Below are 12198 nucleotides of genomic sequence, written 5' to 3'. Positions count from 1 at the left end.
AGCACTGGAATAAAAATTAACAAAAATGTTTGAAGTTTGCTGGTTAGAGGGGAGAAAAATGTATACTTTTGTTTCAAAATGTCTTCCTTCTGTTGATTCTATAAATAAGAATCCAGGTGTAATGGGTCTGCCACATACTTATAACTAACACTGTCTTGCCCTGGTTTACACACATCTAGAATAGAGCCGGCTAAGCTGTGGCCCAAGAGACACAAGTAGCACCTATTTCTGTTTTCAATACTGCTGAATTAGTACTATTTGTGATGTCAAAAACACACTGGCTGTCTCCTTTCTCTTCCCATAAGGAAAGAAAGTGGGTTTTCTGCCCTGAAATCTCACAGGGCTCTTTGGTGCAGGAGGAGGATGCTCTGGGACCCTCCTCAGCCACAAAGATCTGAATCACTTGTGATCATTTTGGTGGTGAATCCCAAATTGGATGGTGATGTGCCCGCAGTGCGATCTGGGCATGTTGTCTACTTCTGCTCTTGAACGCGGCAATCTACTGCTTCGATAGTTTGTTTTACATTCTGCGCAGATACAAAGAGCATCAATTCCACAAGGAGTTTGTCTCTGGAAGGGTAATCTAGGGTAAGTAATGTGAGACTCACAAAGCTGTGCACTCTGCCCAGAAGATTTCAGCAGCAGCTTCAGTTCAAAAAGGACCAAGGCGATGTGGACGGCGTGACAACGCAAGCGCTCCGTGCGGAAGAGGAAAGCGATAGCGGCTTCAAACTGGGCTGTCAGGAACAAAACTTGGAAGTACAAGAACGGCTGCTGGTTCACGGCAAAATGTGATTCGCCTGAAGAAATGCACAAGAGCAAAGGGACATATCTTTCTACAGCTGGCACTCGCAAGTGGAAACACTGCTTGTCACAACATACTAACATTGTTTAATCAGTGCTAGTGGAGCAAATAAACTGCTCCACATTCATGGTATACACAACAACAACAACAACAACAAAAAGGTTATTTATTTTTTAAACAAAGGAAAACAAGGTACTAGAAGAAACCATGTTATTTACATGCTGCCTTTCAACAGCGAATATTCAAAGCAATGGAATATTTGATTTAAAGCCTACATTTCATTGAAAAGTCTGAACCAGAACAGACACATTGAATCAAATGCTAAGTAATAATTCAACATTTATGTAAATCCAATTGATTTAATGCTTCTACTATCTGTACTTAGGAGCAGCAAATGGATTTAGGCCTAAGTGTATTATTATTATTATTATTATTATTATTATTATTATTATTATTATTATATTTTCGTGCCACATAGGCCACTGTAGAAAGAGTATTTCTTTACAAATTTTAAAATCATTTTTTAAAATTCAATTATTAAATCACAGTATTGTGCAGGTCTAAAGCAACACGTATCTAAAACCACAGATTACAGATTATAAAAATCTATAATAAAATACAATCAAAATTCATAAAAGGAGTGGTAAAGGCCTTACAGCGCTAAAGCATATCTGTATATGTAAAGCATAATATGTGTATATATACTGCAGTATTGTAATGTAAGTAATCTGTAGGACCCATTTTTGAGTCACCATTAATTATTTAGACTGGTTTGTCCATCTTGCTAAATTAAAATTACTCTTGATACATTAGTTTAATTGGGGTATACACGGGAAAAGATACAAGATCAAGAGCTACTCAAAGTCTTATGACAACTCTATGCAAAACCTTCATTTTATAGAAAAGGACAGCTGGCAGAAAACCACACACACACAAATATACAGACAAACATGAAATCTCAACTCTGAGTAAACTTGCCATAGTCTTCAAGCAGCTGCTTTTGGAACTGGGACAAAGTCAGCCTGTCTTGAGGTGCGTTGGAACCATCATCATCAAAGCACACCTGGTTCAGCTAGATACAAGATGGAAAAATGACTTTGAAGCAAGCCCTGCCTTGTCCAATGGATGCACAAATATAAATTTCTCTCCTAAATATAAATGTCTTTCTCTCCTCAGACAAATAGCAGGAGTGGAGCAGGAGATGTGGAGTGTGTCTCCTTCCCAATTTTAGTTTTAACAATAGACACCATTATTACCTTGAGCCAGAGGTAATCCTCCGTTTTATCAGCCACTTCACTGTGGTTGTCGGCGATATCACACCGGCCTATGATACAGTACACAGCTCTTTTGTAAGGGTCGGTGTTGTTTCTCAGGGCTCGTCTGTAATGAAGGCGAACTTTGTTCTCAGTGGCTGGTGAGAGTCTGCAATAAAAGGAAGAAGAAAAATTAAAATGACAGTCTGATTCTTATTGTGGATGGCAAGAGGAGCCATCTTTAAACATCCAAGTGTATGGCTTCTCATTCTCAGTACTCTCCTTCTTAAAGCAGCTGCTCATGCCCTGGATTTGACACCCAAGGCCACACAGTACCTCTGCAAAATGCAAAGATGCTTTCACCCATAATGCTCACTGTGCCAATTGCTCTTGCTTGTCTATTATGTGTTGGATTTCTATTCTACCATCCTCTCCAAAATGTGATTGAGGCAACTAAATTGGATTCAAAGTGGTAAGAGTAGCCTACACCTACCCTGAATGTACTGCACTACAAATGTACCTGGGGATTATGAGGTCTGTTGTCCAACACATCTGGAGGGAACTGAGTTGGGGAAGGCAGTCCCAGACTGGACAAACTGTACCATTTAAGCCTCCATACTCTTTCGGAAAGACCTCAGTACCTTTTATCCTTGCTGTGCATGTATTCCTGGAACCAGCTTTTAAATTCCCCTAGTTGGTGCTGTGCTTGATTCACCACTTGCAAGGCAGCCATTAAATCCCCGCACCGCATGCAGTAGTAAATGAGTGCCCAAACAGGGTGGCCTTCCACTTCCCCGTCCTGAAAAAGCAAGCAGAAAAAGAATTGCAAGTGGGGGTTCAAATGACTGTGTGCCCTTCCATCTAAAATATTCCTGGAGAACTGAGTTTCATGGAGAATGGCTCCAGTATAGCTTTCTCCCTAGTCAGGTGAAAGTTTTCTATGTGCAAGGATTTATTTATTTACTTAGCAAGTTTATGGAATCCTCTTTCACCAAGTGGAGGCAATGCCATGTTATGATTTCTCCTTTCTCATGCTGTCCCAAATTTATTTCAAGAGTTTAGGGGGATATCGCAGAAAATCCTGGAAGGGTGGCATGGGGAAACAGCATGGAGGAATCAAGTGAAAAACATGTTCTTCTCCTTTTGTCCACTGAAGCCTCTGTTAAATACAAGACTCTGCTATGAGTCTCTGCCACCATTAAATATAATCCAAGAGTATCCACAGTCTTGTCTATAAGCAAACTCAAACTGCATTCAAATAGATCTTTTTGCCCTTTGTTTTTGACGTCTTCCCTCGCAGCATTCCCATTTTTGCATAGGTATATCACATTCATCAGAAAAGTTTAAGAGACCAATGCCAGAAAACCACAGCTGTGCTATCCTGGCTGCATGTACCTGGAGTCCTGGAACAGACACTGGGAGTTTGATGTTCAGGAAACTGCGGACCAACTGGTACGTTCCAGGGACTCCTCCAAGCTGGGCTTGGTGCAAGTTTCCAAAAACGGTCACCAAGGTGTAGTTCTTGTAACTGCAAGAAACCAGACACTGCAGATTAGCAAGAAACCTGACCAGTCCTAACATGGCACTAATTGAAGTAGTAGTAATAGTAGTAGTAGTAGTAGTAGTAGTAGCAGCAGTAGTAATAGTGTATGTATATTTTTTTTCAAGTGTTTAAAAAATAACAGGGATGCCAATTAAACACCCACAATTGCAAGCATATTGCAAAGCTATATGCATTTTAAAATAGCTGAATCGGCAAGAACAAGCAGAAAAAATATACCAGTGCTAGCCAACAGAGAGAAATTGGATTAAATTACTAGTATATTTAAAAGAATGAAAAAAAGAACTAACTTTTTGGACAGACAAGACATGTGCAATGATAACAACAATAAGAAGCTACCATGTCATTTACTGATGCACAATATCAGTCAAGTCCTGAACCTAGGGAAGTTTCAGAATGGATGATAGATCTTTCAGAAATACTATTATCCGCATAGGAAATTTGCATCAACAAGGCAGCATATGAAAGCTTCTAGAAGATCATAGTTACTTAGCTAACCCACCTTTGCTCAAGGTATAGTAGTGCCTGTCTTACAAATTCCATCTGCACCTCCATGCTTGTGCGGACTTTCAAGGCATCGCTTGCAGGAACCAACAAGACATCAGTCATTTGCTTCACCATAGCCCACAAGTCAGAGATGTTCTAAAAAAGAAACCAGGTCAAGGTGATGGAGAGATACCACAAAAAGAGGCAACCGACTTATCTTCATCAGATGGCATTTGAAATGAAGAAGAATATAACTGCAGGCTGCAGAGAGAAAATGTGAGAGAGTGAGAGAGATTGTCCAGCGGACTACTATGGGGCGTAGGGCCTTTGCCACCAGGTAGATGGATTTTGAAGTCCTTGTTAGCATTATGGCCAAATGTTAACAGCTCTCCAGTGGTACAGAAAGGGTTGGTTTGTATTAGTGACTTTGACATTTTTTTTACACTAGCTTGGCAGTTTGAGATTGGGGGAAATATGAAGACTGAAATGGGATTGGGGGAGTGAATCTTCCTCTGTTATCAATCTTCTTGTACAGTTATTATAGCTATAAGGAAGAGGAGATGGGTCACACCTGCACACTTTGATTGTGTTTCTGTACTATATAAACCTTGGGAATCTAACTTCTACCAACCTCACCTTGGAGGGCGGTGAGAATATTTTGCACCAAGGCAGAGTATTGGTTCACAGGAGAAGTAAAACAATGGCGTAAGGATGGGTTTGCTCTCTTTCAGCTGACACAATGGCAAAAAGTTGCCCATCTCCCATCTCACCCATATCAGGTCTATTGAAAAAGAGGTCAGCATGGCTCACAGCAGCAGGCTCCTGATCTCACCTGAACCCAGGAGCAAAAAAGTACCCCTATATGCTCATCTATAGATAGTACCTTATCATCCAGTTCAGCGAGAGCGGCACAAAGGTCCACCAAGTTGGGCTGCAGATGTCCGTTGACAATCTTCTCGTTATACACATAAATCTGAAAACATATTGAGAATAAGCAGGTTTCTCTCCACCAATGCTCCCTTTCCCCATTCCCCTGCCCTCTTCCCCACCACCCCGGCTGCCTCCTTACTGCTAACTGCAGCAAAATCTGAAATAGGTCTCCAGACTGGATGGCCTCAGGGGAATTCTCCTGCCACCATGCGTCCCCATTCCCCTGCCTTGCAGGACTGACGCACCAGGGAAGGGAGAGTCATATAAAATGCTTCTCCGCATTAATTTCAAAGCTCCAGGCAGGCCCCAGGGTCAGAAGCAAGACAGCATTTCTTCCTGCTTTGCAAATCCCTAACCTGATCTAATGATGACAATGCCCAAGGACTAATGGCTGGCAAATATGTGAAGACCTACATCTGAGGCTCGACTGACAGTCCAGCATTCTCATATCTACCTGCAAGTAGGTTTCCAAACTGCATGACCATGTGGGGGAACACCATAAAACAAAGAACACTCCCATGCTTCTCACCAGGAGAAACAAAAAAGCATTCCAGATGTCCTTTCCAGTTTTCCTGAGATATAGCAGCTTTGAGGAAACTATTCCAAGTTATCCTGACAACTTTATTGCTGTTGCTGTTGTTGTGTGCCTTCAAGTTGTTTCCAACTTATGGTGTTCCTAAGGCAACCCTATAATGGGGTTTTCTGGGGCTGAGAGTGTGTGACTCACCCAAAGTTACCCAAATGGTTTTCATGGCTAAGTGGCAAATTGAACCCTGGTCTCCAGAGTCATAGTCCAATGCTCAAACCACTACACCATGCTGGCTTTAGACTAATGTTGTCTAAATGCTTTTATTCAGTTTTTGAACTGGAAGGCTTCATACTAGATCATATGCTTTCTTTTTTTAAGGTGCCAAGGAATGAGCTTGACTTTTCTAAACAAACAAGTGCAGGTCATGGACCTCTGACTGAGATCCTGAAAAGATGTGATAATAACAGCTGAGTAGATGTGGGAAGTGTGCTGTCAAAAGCCATATGCAACCTTTGTGGGCCTTCTGTGCAACAACTTGAGAGTCACACGTCTAGGAAGTCTGGTTCTCTATGGAATCACAAACTCCTCTTGCACCTTTAGAAAGGCCCAAAATAACACTTTTGAGAAAGAAGAAGAGGCTAGAATGTTACCTCCCATTCAGCAAAAATAATGCAGCCCTCCCCATGGAGTCTTTGGGAGCCAGAAATGCAGTAGGTATTATCCCTAGAGCTCCATAGCTATCCAGTGCTGCAGCAGAGATTACTAACCAGATAGATGTACACATAGCTATGGTTGTGCACAGACCTTTGTCTTCCAGAATATCTGGCAACAAGAATACTGGTTTGCTTTAAAGGAATGTACTGCCAAGCAAATGTTTTTAGCTTCCCACCTGAATTCCATCAAATTAATTCCCTGCACAAACCCAGCAAGTATTTTTTTAAAATCACTGCTAGCATTCTGCTACTCAGCAGTCATGACAGAGGAGATCAAATCAGATACTTGGAATCAGAAGATATACTGAAAGAAAGCGACAAGAGAAAGGCAATCGTTCTCAGCCGAAGGAAAATTCAGCAAAAGTGGCTTTCGGTTTTTCACAACTGCAAGGCAGAGACATGTTTTAAGCAATTCAGCATTATAATAGGAGGCTACATATACGGTGCCTCTGTTTTCTGAACACAATATCAATGGCAGAGTTTGGCTCAAAACTGAATTGTTCCAAAAAGACTCGAGGGCAAGATATTTAAAACAGTCGTCTACAAATGCCAAAGATTTTTCTAATACAAAATAAGTATGCTGTGACACATCCAACTGGAAAGGAATAAGGACTGAACATGGCCACAGGGAAGCATTATCTGCATCATATCGGCAACATGTAGTTGATGCAGACAGGTTGTTCTTAAAAGGCATAATGGTCTCTAGCACACCCAAAACATTGATTTCTGCTGGACCAAACATAGTTTTAGGCACATTTAAGATACAGAAGCCAGGAGAGTTTTTCATTGGTTAATTTGTACAGCAAGATCCAACTCTTTGCTCCTTTCAGCTCTGGCTTCAGTAACATTAAATGTAGTGCTGTCAAACAAGCATTTATAAACCTTTCATATTTGTAGAAGCACGTCTTATTTTAAGGTATATTCCTGTGATGAAGAATTTAAGGTACATTCCTGTGATGTGGAACATTGATGAGGGTCAACGTTGTTGAATCCTGCACATTTACTGTTTAAACAATAGCAACAACAACAATTTATGCTCCAAGGTTGGAAAGATAAACATTCAGCATCTGTTGGTTAAAAGAATTCATTGCTTTAGCTATGCATGAATGTATATTTTATAGATGTCAATTTCAGTCAGAGTAAACACCATTGGTGTGTAGGGTATAAAAAGAATTATATAACATATAAAAGCCTGGTATAAAGGAGCTTCCTATTTTCTATGGGATATTGTTTCATTTCATCTGGCACCACATTGCCCTGCTGCAGTATGCCATAATGAAAATGTCACTTGACTCTCAGTCCATTGGCCATTTCATTGCGCTGAGAGGAGTGGTATGGATCACCTCTTACTGTGAAATATGCATTCAAGACTACACATACATTCAGGACATGTACATTCAGGACTATTCCTTCTGCCATGCTTCGTCTCCTTCCATTTCCAGTGCCTGTTCACAGTCACTGAGGCTCAACCCTGGCAGTATGGTCCAGTGAAACAGGGAGCTTGGGCAATCAGCAAAATGTCTTTTAAATCTCAAATTAGATCTGCCATACAATCGGGTGTTAAATTCCTCTTTAAAATGGCTGGATGTTTGCCTCTTCCTAAGCGCTCCCTATCAGCTTTGGAGGAGCATATTTAGACGAGTAAAAACAGAATGCAAACAGCGCGATACTGGAAAAAATTAAAGATCTTTGTGGGTGCAATGCAGGATGGGGAAAGTGAAGTGTGCGGACACATATAGACCTTGCCGCCTTTGTGGTGGTGGCCTCAGAAACTGTCATTCCTGGAAGCTCTAGGAGCAGTAGATTATTCATTTAACCCCCCTCCCAATCTCCCCTACAAAGAAATGGAAAATGGAAGTGATTCCTAGTCACTTCATGGTCAGGTTTTACAAGCGCTTTGGCCCAGTAATGGGTGGATTTGGCCTCTGATGCAATTGCCCATTTCAGAGTAGAGTCACATCTTTCACTGCTCTTGGTCTAACTGGAAGTTCCAGATAACAAAGCTGAAGTTATGGTGGTTGTTTGGTTTTACTCACTTGTCGGGCATATGCCATCTCAACGTTGTCCAAAGAACTGCGACCCGGTGGTGATAACTCGCTAATGTAACTGGGCTGTTGGAAGAACATAACAGTTATAGTCAGATGATGATGATATTTATTTTAAAAATGTGTACACTGCCTTTCCAGGAAAAGCCTTTCTAAAACAATCTTCCTTGTAAATACAGTAAAAAATCATAAATTCAAATAACCTATGTCTAATTTAACTCAGTCTGTGCTGGGGAAATGGCTTTTATTGTAATTGATTTGCCCTCTATCTATTGATCTTCCATTGACTATCAGCTCTGGTCAGTATGACCAGCGGACAGAGAGACTGAGACCTGAAGTCCATCAATATCAGGAGGAGCACAAGTCTTCAACTGTGTTCACAGGACATATCTCTGTCCATCCTGATTGTATCTTTTCCCTGATTTAAGGTTGCCATAAACTAGACATAGCCTGAAGGCGCATAACATCAACACAACACTTACAGTGCAGGGCCATGAACGCCATCTGGAAAAATAGGTTGCAAAAATGAACAAAACAATTTATAAGAAACTGTTGTTGTTGTTGTTGTTGTTGTTGTATGCCTTCAAATCATTTCTGACTTACAGCAACCCTAAGGCGATCATGGGATATTATTGGCAAGAGAAGGTCTGCCATTGCTTTCTTCTGCGTATGAGAGAGTGTGACTTGTCCAAGGCCACCCAATGGGTTTCCAAGGCTGAGCAAGGATTTGAACCCTGATCTCCAGAATAAGTTTGTCAGGGCCAGGACTGAACTGATTAGAAGAGCAGCCCATTTTGACAGAAGAATTCCGATTTCTCAGGCATCTAGTCTAGCACTTTAAAACTTCAGCCGCTGGTAGAAAATCCCATTCAATGCTCAGGCTTTCCAGAGTTTTCCTCTAACGTATCTAATGCTGGCAAACTGTCAGAAAAGGGTACTAGGAGTGACAGGCCTCTTGACATGACATGCTATGGCAGCTCTTGGGTCACCGCTGCTCATTTTGTGGCAGGCAGCTACAGAGAAGCAGCCCAGAGCCTGGAAAAGTTATTTCTGGAGGGACTAAAATTATTAATTTATTGGATTTATATCCCGCCTTTTTCCCAAAATAAGATTCCCAAGAAGGTCCAGTGGCCGGGCAGGCTGGGGATTTGTGGAAGTTGCAGTTTATCATTTTGGAAGGCACTACAGCTCTCAATCCCAGCATTTTAAATATATCCCTCTCAACTGCAAATTCCATAGGATGTTTCATGGCAGTTAAAGAGGAAGCATTGCTCCATAACTGTGTAGTGTGCCAGCAGGGCCTTCAACTGTGCTGTGTGGGAGGCTGGCAAACAACAGATGTAATCTGAATTCAGTTCTTGCCCTCAATACTCTGGAAATGCACAGCTAAACTAAACATAATCAGCACTCTCTTTCCTTTTCTGGACATCACAATAGTTTATGGAACTCAGAAAGCCTCCAAGAAAATGACACCTGTATGCAGCCTTTTGTGAATCACAAAGCGTTGGCTGATAATTGGTCTATTTCCACATGCAGAGCGCTGGTATTTTTCCACCAGCCTAAATATGAAAATTGGTTCTTTGGCCAGCCTAAATCCTATTGTCCTTGGTTCTGCCCTTTGAACTGATTATTTGTATCCAGAGGTATCAATTAAACCTCTATTATCTTTTAAGGATGGGCTTCTGCTTCTCGCCCTTGCTCAGGCACAGATAATTCTGCTGAAATGGGATTTTAAGTGCCAGCCTGCGATGGAAAAGTGAAGCAAGTGGCTTTTAACTCAGCAATCGCACTTCAAATCTCAGAGGCCTCTGACTTCAAGGCTGGGAACAAAACAACACATCAAGGGTCTCTAATGCTCTCCCAGTGACACACCAATATTATGCGGGCTCCGCCAAAGAGAGCAGAGCACTGCCGGGCAACAGATCTCATTCGATCTCTTAACCCATTCGTGGAGACTATGAAAGGGAATATTCTCAGTGCTGTTTTTCCTTCTTCCTTTGAGACTTCGAAGCCCATGATCAGGATAGTGTGTCACTTCACAGTTGGGCACACAGGATGACAAGTTATCAAGTTATCAGTTCAGAAGAAACCTCTGCGTTTGATGTTCCAAAGGAAGGTTAAACGTCAATTCACATAAACCCCAGTAGTAGTTGAAAGCTTCCAGAACAAGCTGTCAGGTCTAGAAACTCTGCTGCTGCAGAGCATTAAGTGATCTTCCCTAGCTTCCAGCACATTTCATCTGCATTCCCATTACAAGGCAAAACTGGCAGCCTGATAGGGCCTAACAGTAACACGTTTCATAGTAAAACACTAAAAATTTATAGAAGAGTAAAACATATTGGCAAAACACCTTCCAAAGAGACAGCACTTCTATAAAGAAATGATTTCTACAATTAGCATAGCACTGAGATGGGTGGGGAGGGGGGATGTCCTGCATTTCACTGGCGACTTTCATTTACTTCCATATCACAATATGGACCCAAGCCAACGAACAATAGTAATTTAGAAAAGGGATTTTGACATTTTGTAAATGTCTCCAAAGACGGGTATCTTGAGACGAAAGAGGGAGGGAAGAGGGACTGAAAAGTCTAAAACATAAAAGCCAATTATTAGCTCCAACCACAGCTGACTGAGTGACTCGCCAGAACTTATACATTTGCTGACTTACCAAGTCCCCACTGTTTCAATAGGTCTGCTATAGTTCGGATGAAATCAACGAATATTTACATCCCTGCCTCTTGGTGCAGAGCTGGAACAGAAGTAACCAGCTTGCCTGAGGCTGTATGTATGTATGTAGTTATTTATTTATTCTGGGTCAAGAAATATCCTGACTTGTTAATGAGATAACTGATAGGAATTTGTGGCCACAGAATCAACTAGTTAGTTCCATCTGATACTTCTCAATATCTAACTTGCAACAGATCCCCAAAGTCTATACCTCATTCTCCTGAGTGAAGTCCAGGGCATCCTCTCCTGAAGCCAGCAGAGTATGAAGGATCCTTTGTTTCACCTGTTCCCACTCGACCAACATTGACTCTCGATGGTACTCCTCAGCCATAGCAAAGGTCTAGGAGAAATGGGATTAATGCAGAAAACACCAAGGATCATCTTCAGTGGTTATTCAGCCCACCACAATACAGGACATTTATAAGAATGTCTTCTCTACACATCTAGACGGCTTGGTTGTTCATGTCTCCCAAAAAAAGGCATCACACCTACATTAGCAAGAGGCACCTATAACCTCATCTAAGATAAAGAAGATGGTGGCTCAGGCCATGAATGTGTTCTTCTTCATGGCTTGACTTTGTTTGGAAGTATATGGAGCATCATTAAACCTTGGTGGTGATGTCAGTTATCAAGAAACAGGTATTGTTAAACCTAAAAAGTTGATTAGATTGCTTCATCATCATACAAACACAGAGGTTAAAATGAAGGCCATTGACCTGGGGGGTCCTTGGGCTCTGGCCAAAAGCAAAGTTGCTTTTGCAAGCCTGATGTCTGCCCAGCTCTCTCTGACCAGACTGAGTTCCAGCTCAAGGTTTATCTCTCTACCTTCCCACAACTTACCCGTTTCCTGGACTCCTCAATGGCAGACAGCAATGCATTGTCTTTTTCATTTTTTAGGAAACCCTATAGAAAGAAAACATTTCGGTTAGAAATGGTCTTGACATTTAAATCCAGATTCACTTGCTCCTCAACATAAAGTGGGAGTAAGCTTTACTTCATGAACAGGCAACTTTTTCTGTAGTTTGCTTGATAACAAAAGGATATTTGACCTGGTCGGGGAAGAGTGTGGGTCTATAAACCTCTATGTGAAAATGGAATTTGTTACTTTATTTTTCTTGTTATGTGCCTTCAAGTGGTTTCCAATGTATG

At 41.5% G+C, this 12198-nt stretch overlaps 1 protein-coding gene across 4 annotated transcripts in view; it reads right to left on the bottom strand.

Annotated features, from left to right (window-relative positions):
- LOC149306055 (nuclear pore complex protein Nup93) overlaps positions 1-12198 on the bottom strand; it is a 58590-nt gene that overhangs the window by 8230 nt on the left and 38162 nt on the right. For all 4 annotated transcript variants that reach the window (XM_089476837.1, XM_089476839.1, XM_089476838.1 and 1 more), the window contains 10 exons: positions 11890-11952; positions 11261-11389; positions 8314-8388; positions 4989-5078; positions 4122-4261; positions 3454-3586; positions 2700-2857; positions 2062-2227; positions 1784-1877; positions 609-800 (listed from right to left, as the gene is read on the bottom strand). In XM_089476837.1, the coding sequence (XP_089332963.1) occupies positions 609-800; positions 1784-1877; positions 2062-2227; positions 2700-2857; positions 3454-3586; positions 4122-4261; positions 4989-5078; positions 8314-8388; positions 11261-11389; positions 11890-11952 (1240 nt within the window). The remainder of the gene's footprint in view (positions 1-608; positions 801-1783; positions 1878-2061; positions 2228-2699; positions 2858-3453; positions 3587-4121; positions 4262-4988; positions 5079-8313; positions 8389-11260; positions 11390-11889; positions 11953-12198) is intronic.

Source organism: Sceloporus occidentalis, unplaced genomic scaffold (genome assembly GCF_023333645.1).
Source record: "Sceloporus occidentalis isolate IW3139 unplaced genomic scaffold, rSceOcc1.0.p SCAF_10, whole genome shotgun sequence".
Classification (NCBI taxonomy): Eukaryota; Metazoa; Chordata; class Lepidosauria; order Squamata; family Phrynosomatidae; genus Sceloporus; species Sceloporus occidentalis.
Note: the sequence above shows the minus strand (reverse complement) of the source record. Positions and strands in the feature narration are given on the sequence as shown.